Source organism: Canis lupus, chromosome 7, assembly GCF_048164855.1.
Source record: "Canis lupus baileyi chromosome 7, mCanLup2.hap1, whole genome shotgun sequence".
Taxonomy (NCBI): Eukaryota; Metazoa; Chordata; class Mammalia; order Carnivora; family Canidae; genus Canis; species Canis lupus.
Genome location: NC_132844.1, coordinates 61142719 through 61157802, shown reverse-complemented (window position 1 = coordinate 61157802; position 15084 = coordinate 61142719). Strand labels below are relative to the sequence as shown.

At 42.6% G+C, this 15084-nt stretch overlaps 1 protein-coding gene across 3 annotated transcripts in view; it reads left to right on the top strand.

Moving 5' to 3' along the window:
- Positions 1-15084, top strand: part of BICRAL (BICRA like chromatin remodeling complex associated protein) — a 78463-nt gene that overhangs the window by 50184 nt on the left and 13195 nt on the right. For all 3 annotated transcript variants that reach the window (XM_072832977.1, XM_072832978.1, XM_072832979.1), the window contains exons 6-7: positions 13034-13139; positions 13977-14077. In XM_072832977.1, coding sequence (XP_072689078.1) covers positions 13034-13139; positions 13977-14077 — 207 coding nt within the window. The remainder of the gene's footprint in view (positions 1-13033; positions 13140-13976; positions 14078-15084) is intronic.

Below are 15084 nucleotides of genomic sequence, written 5' to 3'. Positions count from 1 at the left end.
GGTCTAGAGTTCAAGCCCTGCATTCTGGAGCCTACATATTAAAAAATGTATTTTTATTTTTTTTAATATTTTATTTATTTACTCACAAACAGAGAGAGAGAGAGAGGCAGAGACACAGACAGAGGGAGAAGCCCGCTCCATGCAGGGAGCCCGATGCGGGACTCGATCCCGGGTCTCCAGGATCACACCCCAGGCTGCAGGCGGCGCCAAACTGCTGCGCCACCAGGGCTGCCCTAAAAAAATGTATTTTTAATAAATAATTTGTTTTCACTTTTAGAAAAATAATGAGGAGAGACAGTATGTTGAATTAAAAACAGAAAACCTTCTTGCTTACAAAACATCCAGAAATTTCATTAGAAAGAAATGCAATATAACATTAACACCAGTTTTCTGGATAGTAGAATTACATATTATTTTCTTCTAGTTTTACAAACTTGCCCCACATAAAAGACATGATACCTTGACAGCATTTATCAAAATATACTTAATGTATTTTTTAAAAAATAAGTAAAACATGCATTTGGTAAAAACTTAAAGCAGGGTGCACTTGGGTAGTTCAGTTGGTTGGGTATCTGCCTTCAGCTTCGGTCATGATCTCGGGGTCCTGGGATCAAGCCCCTCATCAGGCTCCCTGTTTAGCGGGGAGCCTGCTTCTCCCTCTTGCTCTCCATCTTCTCTCTCTCAAATAAATAAATAAAATCTTAAAAAAAAAAAAAGTTAAAACAGTTCCAAAGTTGTTTAGAGTGAAAAGTAAGTCTTCCTGCCAGTCCCCTTGTTTCCCTCCCAGAGGATGCCATCATTTCTAGATTATTTATAGTCTTCCAGAGATGCCCTCTGCATATACAGTAACAAATATCACATAGAGCTTCTTTCCTCTACAATACACCATGGATATTTTTACTGAATTATGTAAATTGAGGGTCATTTTATGTCAGTATGTATTAATCTGCTTTATGTTTGTTGTTATAATTAATTATATATAATTAGCTACAGCATGATCTCTTATTTTCTGTATATAAAATAAGTAATGACTTGATTAAGAAAAAAATCTCTGACTCCCAAAAGTTTCAATATCCAAAGGTAGTAAGAAACCTCCACTGGCAGCTTGAAAGTAATTTTTTGTGACTTTTAATGCCAAAAAGTATTGGGAACTAGGTCAGTTGTATTAAGTCAAGTGTGTTACTGCTGTAGGTTTTCTGGAACAATTAAGGTATCAGGTGTATTGGAATAAGGAGGATACAAAAAACAAAAAAAAAAACAAAAAACAACAACAACAAAAAAAGGAGGGCAGCCTTGGAGGCAGCATGAATTAGAAAAGTAATGTTGAGGGGAGGGACACCCAAGTTGGCTCAGTTGAGCATCTGACTTTGGCTCAGGTCATGATCTCAGGGTTCTGGGATCGAGCCCCGCATTGGGCCCCCTGCTCAGCAGGGTGTCTGCTTCTCCCTGTCCCTCTGCCCCTTCACCTGCTCGTGCTCGCTCTCTCGTGCTCTTTCTTTCAACTAAATAAATAAAGTATTTTTTCAGAAAAAGTAACGTTGAGGTGTTATCTAACATTCAAACCCCCAGGACATCCAGAAACACTTAGAGTGACTCTATTTTACTTTATAATTTGTGTAAATTTTCTGCACAAATCACTTTATAGAATGTTGTAATAAACAAAAACACCATTACAGGGACGTTCCATGTTTGTCTATTTGGAGAAATTCAACCCCGCGAGTTTTAATCCTATAGAGGGTTAATTCTAGAGAGGAATAAGTTTCTAAATATAAATTTTGGGGATCCCTGGGTGGCGCAGTGGTTTGGCGCCTGCCTTTGGCCTGGGGCACGATCCTGGAGACCCGGGATCGAGTCCCACATCGGGCTCCCGGTGCATGGAGCCTGCTTCTCCCTCTGCCTGTGTCTCTGCCTCTCTCTCTCTCTCTCTCTCTCTCTCTGTGTGTGACTATCATAAATAAATACAAATTTAAAAAAATAAAAATAAATATAAATTTTGGTTTTGGTATGGAAAATACAGTTTATTTGGTTCAAAATTCAAAAGGTATATATATCATAGGGAAAGGTATATATTATAGTGAAAATTTTCCTCCTTCCATCCCCCAGCCACCCAGTTCCAAAATAACCAATTTCTTATAGAGTAATGTAAGTCCCCACCCCACCTTTTGTATTGTGAAAACTTCCCAAACCCACAGAAAAATTGGAAGAGTACAGTGAACCCATTCACCTAGATTACTCATCTGTTGTTTGTTTTGCAACATTTGCTTTATCTGTGTCTGTTTCTCTCCCTTCCTCTCTCTCTCTCTCTCTACACACACACACACACACACACACACACATACTTTTCTCTGAACCATCTTGAGAGTAAGTTACAAATGTTATGACCTCTTAGCCCTAAATACGACAACCAGAGGTAAGGGCTATGGAAAAAAGGAACACTATACAATTAGAATAGGTAATAGAAAACTGTAATCAAATACAAAGTTTGGGAAGACTTCCCAGAGGAAGTGACCTCGGACCAGAAATCTAATGAGTGAACTAAATGGGTTCACCAGCTATCTCATAAGAACAAGGACCTTCTTCAATACAACCACAATATCACTATCACACTCAATAAAGTAAATATTAATACAGTAAAGTTGTATCAGATTTCTTCAGTTGACCCAATAATGTGCTTTACAATGTTTCACTCCGAAATTCAATCAAAAGAACACTGATCTAATCTATTGTCACACCTCCAGTCTGCAGCAACCCAGATCGTTTGTCTTACAGAGAAGCCTCAGTGTGTTGTCTGATTGTGTCCTCATGATCAGAGGCAAGCTAAACAGTTGTGGCAAGACACAAAATGTTGGCTGGGCCTCTTATTGGTGATTCTGGGTGTGATCACTTGGTTAAGGTGGCTTCTGCCCAGTTTCTCCCCAGGCATTCAGAAGTACCTTATTCCCTTTGTAAAGCAGAAATGGTCTCGAGGATTGTGCTTTGGGACCATGTGACTGTCCTATTTCCTCATCTCTTACCTGATGATATGAGACTCCATCAGTGAGCCTCACTGAACGCTACATTGGTGGTTGCAAAATGGTGATTTTCTAACTGTATTCTCCTATCTAGAATTTTTGGTTGGGACTTTTCCATAATGAAGAACTTTTTCTTCTTTCTCTCTCTCTCTCTCTCTCTCTCTCTCTCTCTCTCTCATAATGCTATGAACTCATAGTTTAAGGGCTTTTTTGCGATTTTTTTTTTGCATTCATTTTTAAACGTTTTATTATGGGGAATTTTAAACATAAACAGAAGTAAAGAAAATAGTGCAGTGAGTCCCCATGCACAGTCAGCTTCAGTGCTTACTGACTCATGGCTGTGCTTGTTCCATCCATCCCCAGCTAACTCTCCCTCTCCCACTGCCCAATATAATTTTGAGGCTAAGCCAGACGTGTAAGTTCATCTGTGATATTTTAGTGCCTGTCTCTAAAAGATCGTGTATTCTTTTTGCAATTAATGTTGCAATCAACTGCTTCCATTATTCTTTTTGATGCCAGAAATGTCCCAAATGTTGTTAGTGGAGGCCTGCTGAAGCTGGCTTCTACGCCTTTGACATGGCCCCATCTACCTTGAGCACTTTGTGGCCCAAGATACTGTGGGCGTGTCTTCTGATTACCTTGCCTCAGACCTAAAATCAGCCATTTCTCCAGAGAGCCCTGTGAACTTAAATCCTTCAATGCAGAGAGTAATTTACAGGATTTAAACTTTCTTGTAAATAGATTAATATTCAAATTCAATTATTAAAGGAGGTGATTTACAAGAGTTTAGCCTATTAAACAAAGGGAAGTATTTAAGTCCAAATCTCCTTAGATCACTAGAAGATTTAGTAGATCATTAATCCCTTGAGAGCAGCACCCACCATGCTTTCCATGTTGCCAGAGTGATCACAGCTGGTCTCCAGCCCTTACCTGCCCCTCCCTACTTTCCCTTCCTCCCTCTAGCTCTGCCTGACAACCTTACTCTGGAGCCATTGGATTTTCAGACACCCAGACTTCAAAATCTAGTTGATGTTTTTTCCTCTCCTTCTATACTTTTTTTAAAATTTTTATTTATTTATTCATGAGAGACAGAGAAAGAGAGAGAGAGGCAGAGACACAGGCAGAGGGAGAAGCAGGCTCCATTCAGGGAGCCCGATGTGGGACTCGATCCCGGATCTCCAGGATCAGGCTCTGGGCTGAAGGCGGCACTAAACCGTGGAGCCACCCGGGCTGCCCTCCTTCTAGACTTTTAATAGGTTACTAAATCCTACACATTCATCTTTGAATGTCTCACACCTGTTCTTTCCAATAATAGTAAAAGTAATGATCATGTTATTAATAACTGGTACAGTGCCAGGGGCTCTCTATGTTATTACTAATCCTTACCTTGGGGCTACAAGTAGTTACTGTTTCCATTTCACAGTCAAGGAGATAGAGGTTCAGAGCATGGCCAAATTGCTCGGAAAGGCGGACTTTACCTGCTAGCTGGCTCTATTGTACCCTTTCCCATTTCTCTCCTTTTCTGCATCCTTACCCTGAGCTAGACTTGAAGAGAGACTGCAACATAATGGGGAAAACAAGAGTTGGATTAGGAATCAGAGCTCTCGGGGATCCCTGAGTGGCTCAGTGGTTTAGCACCTGCCTTTGGCCCAGGGTGTGATCCTGGAGTCCCAGGATCGAGTCCCACATCGGGCTCCCTGCATGGAGCCTGCTTCTCCCTCTGCCTGTGTCTCTGCCTCTCTCTCTCTCTGTCTCTCATGAATGAATAAATAAAATCTAAAAAAGAAAGAAACAGAATCAGAGCTCTCTTGTAGGTCCTACTTTGCCAGGGACTGGTTTTATGATCCAAGTTTGTATTTTAAACTCTCTGAGCCCTAATTTTCTCTTCTCTGAAATGAGGAACCCTAGCTATCCGATTGAACCACCTGGGGAGCTTTTTAAAAATATGGGTGCCTGGGCCTCTCCTCCATAAATTCTGATTTAAATGACCTGGAGAAAGGACTCCAAGCATCAGCATTTTTCAAAAGCTCACCAAATGATTCTAAAGAGCAACCAGGATAGAGAAGCACTGGGCTAGATGATTTCCAAGGCCTATTCTGACCCGAATGCATTGACAAATGTAGCAATTATCTGGGTGATTGATTTGCCTTCAGCCTCTTCCTAAAGGCAGATTTCCACCACATTAATCTTCCTAAAACATTTGCTTGATAACCTGAACCAAGTTATCTGAGACTCCCCATCGCCACAGGAGAAAGTACAAACCCCTGGCTGGCAGTTAAGCTTCTCTAGGTGGAAACCGTCCATTTTAGCCAGGCAGACCAGCTCCTCCACACCTCCCTGGCTAGGCCAGACTCATTGTGAGCCCCACGTCTTTACTGACAGGTTTACATTAAACTTTCTTTCCTAGCAGGTAGAAGTGCTTCCTTTCCTTCAGTGTGCCACCCAAAGGTCTCCACCCAAAGCCCCTAAAAGATTGAAGCCTTGGGGCCTCTGGGTGGCTCAGTGGTTGAGCGTCTGCCTTTGGCTCAGGTCATGATCCCAGGGTCCTGGGATTGAGTCCTGCATCCGACTCCCCACATGGAGCCTGCTACTCCTGCTGCCTATGTCTCTGCCTCTCTCTCTGTGTGTCTCTCATGAATAAATAAAGAAAATCTTTAAAAAAAAAAAAAAAAAAAAAAAGAATGAATCCTTTTCCAGTCTCCCCAGATACTTTTTGTCCATAGAGACTCCTTACTAGGTACATAATCACTTCCTTCCTTCGTATCTTTTCCTTCCTTCCTTCCTTCCTTCCTTCCTTCCTTCCTTCCTTCCTTCCTTCCTTCAACAGTACTTCAGTACCTACAAGCCCGGGGCCAAGTCCCAGGGATACAACAGTCTATTGCACGGCAAGAGGCAAACAGAGAAACTGACAGCCACAGGGCACTGTTTCAGATGCCCTGGTAGAAGTAATGCAGAATGCCAGGCTCAGAAAAGAAGCCTCTGACCCAGATGGGATGGTTGGGGAAGGTTTCCTTGAGACAGTGGTTTCTTTTTCTTTTTGTTTTTAAGATTTTATTTATTTATTCATGAGAAACACAGAGGCAGAGACATAGGCAGAGGGAGAAGCAGACTCCTTGTGGAGAGCCCGACGCAGGACTCAATCCTGGGACCCTTGGATCACACAACCTGAGCCGAAGGCAGACGCTCAACCACTGAGCCACCCAGGCATCCCAAGACAGTGGTTCCTGACTGAGACTTACTAAAGGAAGGAAGAGTTACCCAAGTAGCAAGGGCCTGAGTGAAGAATTTTCCAGCAGTAGGAACGGCAGTGCAAAGCTTGGCAAGAGAAGAGACTGTGATACTAAGGGGACAGGAAAACAAGTTCAGGTGAGGTGCAGAAGATTTCGGCGGGAAAGATGAGCAAGGATCAGATCATACAGGATCTTGTATGTCATGTTAAGGAGCCAGTGTCATAATCTAAGCATGGAATGCTGAAGCCCTACACCAGCCTGGTGGCACTAGAGATTGTGAGAATGGAATGGATTTGAGACAACTAGGTTAAATAGAACTGTTGACTGATTGGCTGTAGTGGAGAAATAAGGATGATACATAGACTCTTGATAGTGATACCAGGTTCACTGAGATAGAGAACATGAGAAGAAATTGTGGTTGGAAGGGCAATCATGAGTTTAGTTTAGGATATGTTTGTCAAGTCTAACAACCCATAGGACAACCACACAGTATGATAAACAGCTATATTCACCGAAACATAGGACCAAAATGTGGACTCAAATGGTGTCTGACCAGCATATATAAATGGTAACTGAAGTGGTAGAAATGGATGGGAAATGGAGTGGGGGCAGGACCCCTGGGTGTCTCAGTGGTTGAACTTCTGCCTTCGGCTCGGCATGATCCTGGAGTCTCGGGATCAAGTCCCACATCGGGCTCCCTGCATGGAGCCTGCTTCTCCCTCTGCCTATGTCTCTGCCTCTCTCTCCCTTTCTCTGTGTGTGTCTCTCATGAATAAATAGATAAAATCTTTTTTAAAAAAGTAGCCAGAAGAGAACCCCTAAGTACCTCAATATTTAGGGAATGGACATAGAAATAAGAGTCCACAAGTGAGACTCAGAAGGTTCCAGAGAGGAACCGATGGGGTTCAGATTTTGGAAGCTAAGAAAAGAAATGTTACAGGCAGGGGGGCAGAGATTGGCAGAGTGAAGTGTCACTGAGAAGTCAGTGGAAGTAAGGATCTGGATGCTTCTGACAGATTTAGCAACAAAGAGGCAGCTGTAGACCTTGGTAAGACTTGTTTCCCTGGAGTGTTAGGTGTAGAAGCCAGACTGAAGTGTAGACCAAGGCGGGAATGGAAGGCATGGTAATGAGTACAAACAACATTCAGAAAAAGAGAGGTAATTCATAGCTACATGATTTTGGTTTTGTTTTTTTGGTTTTTTGTTTTGTTTTGTTTTGTTTTAAAAGATTTTATTTATTTATTCCCAAGAAACAGAGAGAGGAGAGGCAGAGACACAGGCAGAGGGAGAAGCAGCTCCCCCAACAGGGAGCCCTATGCAGGACCCAACCCCAGGGCCTCCAGGATCATGCCCCAAGCCAAAGGCAAATGCTCTACCTCTGAGCCACCCAGATGTCCCGGATTTTGTTTTTTTTAAAACATGGGAAAGTCTTGCACTTTTTTCAAAACTGATGAGAAGGAGATGGACATGAATTCCAGAGCACTGGTGGGATTCTCTGTAGAAAAGAGGAGGGATGCCTCTGCCATTGTAGTGAGAAAAGCAAGGAAAGATCTAATGGGGATGTGGGTAAGGTTATACCCATGGTGGTAGAGAGTTTGAATGAGTTCTTACCTGGCTTACAGATTCGAAGATAATGAAATAGCATTGAGTGGAATGCTATTCTGGGCAAAGGAGCTGACCAGGGAAAAGAAAGGATTGCTGGACAGACATGCAGGCCCAGTTGAGGTCGGAGACCAGAATTACAGTGCACTGATCAGTTGTGTGGGGGTGGGTCTGGGTGTCTTCTGAATGGCGAGCTTTCAGAGGGCAGACACTGTGTTGGTATCCTTCAGCTGCTTTCTCTGTAATTACCACAGTGCTGTGTACACAGTTGACACCCAAATGCCTCAGTCAAGGTGCTTTGTGTTGCAACCCTCACCCTAACACATTTAGCAAAAAGGGAGAATGTCTAGGAAGTATAGTGTAGCTCCTCATAAGGCCACAAATCAAGTTCTTTGCTGTTCTCTTGGCCTAGTCAGGATAGTGCGACCTTCTGTCTGTCTTCACTGTTCTTTCTCACTCTTCTCCACCAAAACAGCCACCCTAGTCCAGCTTTACATTATTATCCAAGCACTTAACAGAAACTGGCAAATGCAGTGGTTTCCAAAACTTGGTAATGCATTCGAATCAATTGGAGAGCTTTTTAAAGTTGTAAATTCCTAAGTCCCACATCAGATTTCTGAATCTTGTGGATAGAACCCAGAAACTTTGTATTTCAGAAGCTCCCTAGGTGATCTTGATGTGACTAGTTTATACCTGCATTTGAGAACCACTGCCCTTGGGTATCCACTCCCCAACACCACTCTAAATTCCCAGGCGAGGGATGCCTGGGTGGTTCAGTGGTTGAGCATCTGCATCTGCCTTTGGCCCAGGGCGTGATCCTGGGGTCCTGGGATTGAGTCCTGCATCTGGCTTCCTGCATGGAGCCTGCTTCTCCCTCTGCCTATGTCTCTGCCTCTCTCTCTGTCTGTGTCTCTCATGAATAAATAAATAAAATCTTTAAACAATAAAATAAAATAAATTCCCAAAAAATAAAATAAAATAAATTCCCAAGAGAGCCTAAATGACCCAGGAGAGTCTGAATGATGGTGCAGTAAGCCATGGCCAGAAGGGCAGGGGCATGGGTGACATGAGGAAGTAGCCATACAGGGCCTCTGCTGCTCTATACTAGGCCTTTGTTCAAATTAAGAAAAAGTGCCCCTCTAGATAGATAAACTGCTACACTGGCAGGCTTGGCACTTTTGATTGATTAATTGATTGATTGATTGGGGGGATGAGCGGCAGAGGGAGAAGGAGAGAGAGAATCTCCAGCAGACTCCCTGCTGAGCGTGAAGCCAGGTGTAGTGATCCTGTGGTCATGACCTGAGGAAAAATCAAGAGTCGGACACTTAACCGACTGAGCCCTGCAGGTGCCCCAGGCTTGGCAGTTTCAGATGGAAGAAAAAGTGCTCCTTCCCTTCCTGAAGTTTAGCTCTCTGTGGCTCTGGCAGGTCACACACATTTGTGTGTTCTCCATCCTTGCTAGCTGCAGCCCATTTCTGTGGCAGTGAGGCAGTTCCCAGAGTAGAGTGTGGCTGGGCAGACCCCAGACATCTCCCTCATTCAGTAAACTCCTGTTGTTGGATGCCGTCTTGCTGGGTTGGAATTTGTTTCTTTCAAAGAGTATCACAGTGGGGAATTGACGTATTAAATATTTTGATTTGTTGGGGTTTTTCTGTATTTTTACATGTAAAAATATAGAATCCATAGGATCTAAAAAATTAAGATGTATATTGATATTAGCAGAGTTCTTTGAGCCAAGTTCTCAATAAAATATCCTTAAATAGTCTATTTGTGAAGAAAAAAAAAATATATACATATGTATATACATATATGTGTGTGTATATATATATATATTTTTTTAAGAAAATATATTCAAAGAGCAAGTCTCCTCTAAGAGTTCAGGAAAAAACAGTAGAATGGTAAATTTTATTTCTGGAAAAGATTGTCAGCTGTGAGCAACCTGAAGTTTTGGGGAATGGGAGAAAGTTGATGGTTCCTGAAGGGGGCAGTGGTTGGACTGGGAGGGAGGGACAGACCCCATGACTCCTGCTGCAGTGGAATTCATTCACTCAATTTATTTAACAACTATTTGCTGTGTGCTCACTGTGGTGCCAGCCCTGTTCTGGTGCTGGGAATAGAGCAGTGAACCAGGCGGAGAAAAGCCCCGTCCTGAAGATAAGCGGACTGGGAGCAACCAGTGAACTTCTGGAGACAGAGCAGTCCCCAAGGCACTGGAGCTTTCCAAACATACAGAGCAGCTACATTGAGGTTATTCTACTGCAGGGGCCAGGACAGGTTCCCCTGTGGATTCTAATTCTTCCTCGCCACCTGCCCCAGCCCCTGCAGTTGCCCCACCGTGTAACAAGTGGAGTGACTATTTTCCCAAAATGCACAGATGCCAATGCTTAGACTCACACAGCTGTGCAAGGGAACCATAAAACACTCTAAAATGCGCTCAGATGAGAGGTGTCCCTTTCAGAGAATAGTCTTGTTTTTAGACACAACAGTACTTCATGCCCTCAAGTTGATGACGAATTCTCAGGTTTTAACCTAGGATTGTTCTGGGTTTTTTCCCTTTTACTCTTCTGTATTGTGAAAGAGAACACATTTAGAAAAGAAAGAGAAAGAAAGAAAGGAAAGAAAGGAAAGAAAGAAAGAAAGAAAGAAAGAAAGAAAGAAAGAAAGAAAGAAAGGAAAAAAAGAAAGAAAGAAAGAAAGAAGAAAGAAAGAAAGAAAGAAAGAAAGAAAGAAAGAGAAAGAAAGAAAAAGAAAGAAAGAAAGAGAAAGAAAGAAAGAAAGAAAGAGAAAGAAAGAAAAAGAAAGAAAGAAAGAAAGACATAAAACACTAGTGTACAGTTAGCAAAGAATTCTAAAGCAAATTCCCATCCATACAAGGACTCAAGAAATAAAATATTTTCAGGAGTCCCAGAAACTAGCCTCCTCCATTATGCCTTCCCAGCCTCAGCCTTTCTTTCTCCTGACTTTTGTAGTGATCTCTTGCTTGCTTTTCTTTTAGTTTTACTACTTACAAATGCAGGGATTTTGTTTCGTTCATCTGTTTATTAGCTATAAATCACTTTAGGTCATGTCTGGTCAATAAGGTAGGAGATCAGGCTGGATAATGCCATTTTTTTAAAAGTATGCTTTAATTTAAAGCAGTAAGGATGATATTCCTCTGTTTCATGTGAACTAGGTACATTGGAAAAAATCCCCAACTGTTGTGTACTAACAGCACTGCCATAAGGACTATGGTCGTTTGAACATTTTCACTCTTGTTCATCTATTCTTCTGTTGATCTGGTTAGTTCAGAGTCCCTCCTAGTGGATAGCCTTGCCATATTAAACCACATTTTTCCCAACTTTTATCTGTTTTGTTTTTTTCCGAGGTGGCCCTTTGTGTCCCTCCCCTGGAAATATTTGTGAGGAAGGCCTTGCTCACTGTTCGCCACAGGCCTCTCCACAATCCCAGTGCCCTCCTTGTGGACAGCTTCCTACAGTAGGAGAGTGGAGTTCCGTTCTGGCGGAAATGCTGCGTGCGAACACTGGAGAATTTTCCCCTAGTGGTTTTGTTACTAAGAATGTATTACCTGTCTGCCTAGAATGGTGTAGGTCTGATCTTCCCTGCTAATGGGAGGATGAGCAAGGTGACCATTTCCAACTTTGTAATGACCTCCTCCAGTCTTTCTTGGGTAGTGTCAAATCCTTCTCCATTTTTGTATTAGAAAAGAGAAGCCGGACGCCTGAGTGGCACAGTTAAGTGCCTGCCGTCAGCACGGGGTGTGATCCTGGGGACCCAGGATTGAGTCCTACATCAGGTTCCCTGCGTGGAGCCTGCTTCTCCCTCTGCCTATGTCTCTGCCTCTCTCTCTCTCTCTCTCTCTCTGTGTGTCTCATAAACAAATAAATCTTTAAAAATCAATCAACCAATCCATCCTCTGATGGTATACAAAATATAAAACTGGAGGAAAAACTCTGAAACCTTGCTACACTATGAAGTAGTAATGACTTAGACGGTTAAAAATTGAGAGTAATTTAAAAGCCCTTATCATCTTACTTTAAATGAATTGTAGAGAGAACAGATTTTTTTAAGCTAAAAGGAGCTTTGCCAGTCCTGAAACAACATCCAATTCATCCTCCTCATTCATAGAAAAGAAGCACACACCCATTAGGACATCAGATTAATTTTTCTTTTTTTTTTAAGTAATTTTTTTAAAGATTTTATTTATTTATTCATGAGAGACACAGAGACACAGGCAGAGGGAGAAGCAGGCTCCATGCGGGGAGCCCAATGTGAGACTCGATCCCGGGATCCCAGGACCACACCCCAGGCCAAAGGCAGGCGCCCAACCACTGAGCCACCCAGGCGTCCCCAGATTAATTTTTCTAATAATATTTTCCTTGGGCTAATATTCCGTTGAATTTACATTTCCCAGTTATACCTGATGATGACATGATGTGAACAAGAGACATACCGGTGGCAGAGGTAACACATACTCTAGATCATGTACACAGCAGTGAGTGCTGACAGTAGGTTTGGCGTTGGCACGTGGGCCCTGACCAAGTACTCAGAGTCCATGCAGACCCCACATAAGGATCTTATAGTCAGGGTCAGAATCCTTGCAAGTGTAATAGAAAATTACTGGGGAGAGAAACTGTTAGGGATAGAAATTGAGTTTCTGGTTCAGCCTTTGCATCTGAGCACCACTAACACAACAGTTCCAGGAGCAAGAAAGCAGTCTGGTCTCAACTTAGCATCTCTATGAATGACATCCAGAAAATTCAGCATGCCCCTAGATTTCTTTAAAGGGTGTTCTCTGGGGGATCCCTGGGTGGCGCAGCGGTTTAGCGCCTGCCTTTGGCCCAGGGCACGATCCTGGAGACCCGGGATCAAATCCCACGTCGGGCTCCCAGTGCATGGAGCCTGCTTCTCCCTCTGCCTATGTCTCTGCCTCTCTCTCTCTCTCTCTCTCTCTCTCTCTCTCTCTCTCTCACTGTGTGCCTATCATAAATAATAAAATAAAATAAAATAAAATAAAAGGGTGTTCTCTGTGATTCTCCAAGTGTGATAAGAGAATAAAGTAAAACTCTTGCTTTGGAATCTACCGTGAAGGTGATGCCAGGTAGGCATAACAGGCTTGATTGGTGTTTTGAGTAATCTATTAAAGCTTTTAGCCATGAAATTAACTTTTCCTCTTGGCCATATTTTTCACAGGCTCAGAAAAAAGGTTTGAATCAGACTTCCCCCATTTCTGCTTCCAAGACCACAGATGGCCTGAGACAAGCACAGATCCCTGGCCTCCTGAACACCGCACTGCCAGGTCAGGAGCCTTTGTAGTAAGCTCCCCTCAGCTGTCCCCCATCCCCCGCAAACCCAGAGGATTTCTTCTGCTGTGCCTCATCCTGCATGCAACCTTTCCCATTCCACCTCATTCCCGCTCAGACCATGCATCTTTATCCTTTCCACCCAAATAATAGACCATGTTGTGTTTGTACCTTCACTGAGTATGCTACCAAGAAAGGGGAAAAAAAAAAAAAAAGCACTTCTAGTTTAATTATGACACACTAAATTATGTGGAAAAAATGTGCTGCTTAGAAACAATAAAATCTAGTACCATATGGCACAGGTGACTTTGTAACTGTCCTCATGTTGCTTTATTTATGTATCTTTGGAATCCCTCCAAAGAGAAAAATATGTGGGCTATGGCTTCCATTTCTTCTAAAACATTGAATAGCTGCACTGCTCAATAAATACTAGAAAAGACAAAAGCAAGAACACTCCTAGTCAGCTGCCTATTTGGGCCTCCCTTCCTTAATTTGTGAGCATTTGAGAGTTTGGTAATACTCACAGATTACTGGTTGGAGGCCTATTCCTTGACGTTGGGTCATTTGAAACTGTAGCGTTGACAGCTATTATTTATTACCATTTATGTATGTATTTGTTTCTATTTACTACCTAAATAGGCTTCACTAGTCCTGACCTCTGCCTCTAGAGCTTTTGTAGATAAATGTACTTCCTGCTCCCCTTCCTCAGAGCAAGCATCCATGATAAAGAAATCCCTTTCAGAATGGTCAGTAATCCATATACATTGGACTCTATGAGTTAGATAAGGGGCTTGATTGACTGTTTCTGTTATCTTATGTGTTCATTCTAATAGGGCAGGATTCTGGAAGCAAAGTTATGCCGGTGTCCTTAGGAACCACACAACCACAGCAGGAAAAAGTAGTTGGATCATCTCCTGGCCAGCCAGCTGTGCAGGTAGAAGACAGTTTGCATAGCTGCTTCTTAATGTCGAACATAATTGAGAGAAAATATAGTTATGTCATCTTCAGCTTGGTAATTGCTGCCTGGCATTGTCTGCACACAAAAGCGTGCCCACAAGAGTGTGCTCACTAAAGACCTCCTGGCAGGCCAGGCTGTGCTTTGTTAATGTTTATGGGATTAAAGTGTCTTTTCTATTTCTCACATTACAACCGGTCATTTCCTCATGAATTAATAATATACTAGCAGCCAATAAATAGTAGGCACTCAAAAAATGTAATTTACTGTTAAATGATCACATTATTGTAGCCAAAGTTGATCTGTTCCTTCTCTTTTTTTTTTTTTTTTTGTTCCTTCTTTTAAAAAAAAAAAAAATTATTTGGGCAGCCCCAGTGGTGCAGCGGTTTAGCGCCACCTGCAGCCCGGGGTGTGATCCTGGAGACTGGGGATCGAGTCCCACCTCAGGCTCCCAGCATGGAGCCTGCTTCTCCCTCTGCCTGTGTCTCTGCCTCTCTCTCTCTCTCTCTCTCTGAATAAATAAATAAAATAATCTTTAAAAAATAAAAAATTTATTTGAGAGAGACAGCAAGACAGTGTACATATGCAAGTGGTCGGGGGGCAATGGGCACACGGCAGAGAGTAAAAATCTCAAGCAGACTCCCCACTGAGCATAGAGCCCTACATGGGGCTCGGTCTCATGATCCTGACCTTAGTGAAAATCAAGACTTGACTGCTTAACTGACTGAGCCACTGTGGAACCCCTGGATCTGTTCCTCCTAGTTATTCTGAGAGCTTTCTTTCTTTCTTTCTTTCTTTCTTTCTTTCTTTCTTTCTTTCTTTCTTTCTTTCTTTCTTTTTTTTTTTTTTTCTTAGATTTTATCTATTTAAGAGAGCAAGTGTAGGCAGGTTCAGGGGAGAGTGACAGAGGGACAAGCAGACTCCCTAACTCCTCATTGAGCATGGAGCCCAACTCAGGGCTCCATTCCAAGACCCCAAGATCATGA